A 2,965-nucleotide genomic window follows, 5' to 3' on the forward strand; every position below is an offset into this window, starting at 1 on the left:
GGGTGGGGCGCGGCGCTGGTGGCAGGTCGGCCGAGCCTCACCCGGGTTGGGATAAGATGAGATCAGGTGAGCCCCAGATGTTGTGAAGGCCCAGAGGAGCTGGGGTGAAATGGAAAGAACTAAGTCCTCACTCTCTGATGCACCGGGGACCCTCCAGGAAGGAGCCAGAGCTAGGCGTGCCCGGTCTCCCCTCGCTGCACTGCCCTGGCTAGGACTTCTGATACGAGGCCGAGTCACGGAGGCCAAGCAGGCATCTTTTCTTATTCCTGATCTTAGTGGCGAAGCTTCCCGTCTTTCACCACGGAGTACGATGTTCTCTGTGCATTGTTTGTTTTAAGTTGATTTCATGAGGAACCAGCAGTTAGCGTAATGGCTATGTCGCTGGACTCCCACGTAGTCAGCCGTGGTTTGCGTCCTGGACCCGGTGGCTTAAAACTCACGCCAGGCACGTGTGCATGCGTGCCCAAGATCCCGAGAGAATGGAGGAGAAGGGATTGCGGCGTGGCCATCCCCCCTGAGGGGTGATTTCTCGCTTTCTGTCTCTCTGTGTCTGTCTGGTGAGCGCACGCATCCTATAGCAAAAGCCTCTCCAAAAAATAAAAAAGAAATTTATTTCATGAGAGTGCGTGCATATATGTGTGCCTAAGAAAGAGGGCAAGAGGGACAGGCACCCTCAATGGGCCTTTTCACACTGCAGTGTCCTCTCCTCCAGCCTTCCAACCCACCATAACACTGGCCCGCCCATGCCTGGCATGTTTGGGGTCAACCAGGAATCGAAACCCACGGTCAGCCCTGTGGCTTCCAGCCCTGCAAACCCTCAGGCTGCTGTCTGCCCCACCATGGCTGGGCCGCTGTGGGGTCTTCACCGGTCACCGTCAGAATGCTGAAGCAGTTTCTTCCACTCCTGGCTTGCTACATTTTTTCGACACTGATGCTCTCTTGCTCGCTGCCTGTCTCTCTCTCTCTGCTAGAATGGCAAGGGTTTCTGTTTCCTACGCTGTGGCATCGGAGGGCCGGAGCAGAGACGGGAACAAAGCAGGTATTCAGACATCTGTGCTGGATACGTGGGTGGGTGGAGCAGGGGGAAGCTGGAGAGCTCGGAGACGTCGACAAAGTATCTGCTGGTCTGGGTCTAGGGGTCAGGAGGCCTTGGTTTCAGCCCTGGCTTGGAGGCCCTGGTCACATGTCCTCACCAGCCCATTCCCAACGAACCCCTCTGAGTTAGAGTCTGCTCAGCATCAGGCACTATGCTTGGGGCTGGGGGTTCAGAGGTGAAAGATCTTAAATGTTAGGACGCTTGTGTCATATTCTTTTTTTTTTTTTTTTTAAGAATTGATTGATTGATTGATTGACTTTTTAAAATCTGACCAGAGAGGGACAGAGTGAGTGAGCGAGTGAATGAGTGAGAGAGAGAGAGAGAAAGTGAGAAAGCAAGCCGCCAGGTCTGGGACTCGAACCATGGTCAGCCACGTGGGAGTCCAGTGCCCTTAAGCACCACGCCACCTGCCGGCCCCCAGGAAGCTTGCTTCTAAAAAGTGAGAGGATGAAGGAAAACATCACAAACCATGGGGACCAGAGCTGCCCCCGAGGCCTACACTGGGTGTCAGGAACATTCTAGGGCTGACTGACTCTACCTGGAAGGCTGGGGGCTTCCTGGGACCACCCGTCAGGCGGCTCCCAGGGGGCCGGAGCTCCCCACCAGCTTGCCCTACGGCACCTCCTGTGTAAGAGGCCGGCTCAGTCACGGTCAGTGACAACGACACGCGCCAGCCTTCTGCACGGCAGCCACGTGCCACGCCTTCACAGCCACGCTGGCAGGAAGGCCGGCTCTCCCTCGTGGTTTAGTCACTGACCCTTTCGAGTGTGCACGACCTTCCCGACACTGTTCAGGGCCCATCAGCTCAGCCCCCCCTCCCCATGACCCTGGAGGAGTAGCCATCTTGGCCCCATTTCAGTCAGAGATTTGAGGCCCAGAGAAATGAAGGTAGCTGACATCACAGAGCACCCCGCTTCTCTCCTCGGGAGGGAGCCCGCTCCTGACCAGGTCTTGGGGGCCCAGGGCTTGCCCTGCCATGGGGTGGTTGTCCCAAGCCTAGGGTTCTTTGGGGACGCCGATGGGCAATCCTAGTGTGGACCAGAAGTGCCCCTTGGTTCGGACCCTGTTGAAAACACTTCTGAAGCCCTCAGGGCACACGTTCCTGGCATGGTGGACAGTGCCCTCCAAACCTTCCCAGAGTTGTCACATGGAATCACGTGGCTATCAGTGGCCGCTGTCCCCCACCCAGGAGGCTCAGCTCCTTCTTCACAAATTCCTGTTTTCAGTCTAAAACCACAGGGAGAGAGCACTGTTCCAAGTTATTCTGAACAGAGCTGGGACGCGAATTGTCCGACGAGCGAGTAACTGGCAACAGGAAAGGGAAAAGGCTGAGGACAGGGCCCTCCGGCTCACCTGGAGAGGCAGGTAGGCCGCGATGGTGATCCTCGCACTCAGGTGGACATGGCCGTGTTTGTAGCTCACAAGGAGCGTGGTGGACCCTGGGGCCACAGCTTTCACCTTGACGCCACTGCAGTGCTCAGACCCTGGCGGCAGCCTCCCTGCAAAGCAGAGAACCCAGTGGGCACACTGAACTTGCGTTCGGTGGGACAGGCAGGATAAGCGGAGGGCCCCTCTTGCATCCTGGGATTGACGGGCAATCTGATGGTTTTCAACTTAAAATTTAAACATGGTAAAAATGATACTTATCACAAGTACACAATTCACAGAGACTTTTTCCCACACACCTCAGTACATCCTTTCTCCAGCCCCTGGATCGAGAAACAGAATTTTCCAGGACCAGCAGTTAGCGTAATGGCTATGTCGCTGGACTCCCACGTAGTCGACCGCGGTTCGTGTCCCAGACCTGGTGGCTTAAAACTCACGCCGGGTGCGTATGTGCCCAAGATCCCGAGAGGAGAATGGAGAAGG

The 2,965-nt window shown here is 56.2% G+C and overlaps 1 protein-coding gene across 1 annotated transcript in view; it reads right to left on the reverse strand.

Moving 5' to 3' along the window:
- Positions 1-2,965, reverse strand: part of NUP210 (nucleoporin 210) — a gene marked incomplete at its 5' end in the record, with an annotated part of 80,278 nt that overhangs the window by 55,348 nt on the left and 21,965 nt on the right. The window contains 1 exon segment of the mRNA XM_014590469.1: positions 2,450-2,595. Coding sequence (XP_014445955.1) covers positions 2,450-2,595 — 146 coding nt within the window.

The sequence above is a fragment of the Tupaia chinensis genome, unplaced genomic scaffold (assembly GCF_000334495.1).
Source record: "Tupaia chinensis unplaced genomic scaffold, TupChi_1.0 Scaffold000451_2, whole genome shotgun sequence".
NCBI lineage: Eukaryota > Metazoa > Chordata > Mammalia > Scandentia > Tupaiidae > Tupaia > Tupaia belangeri.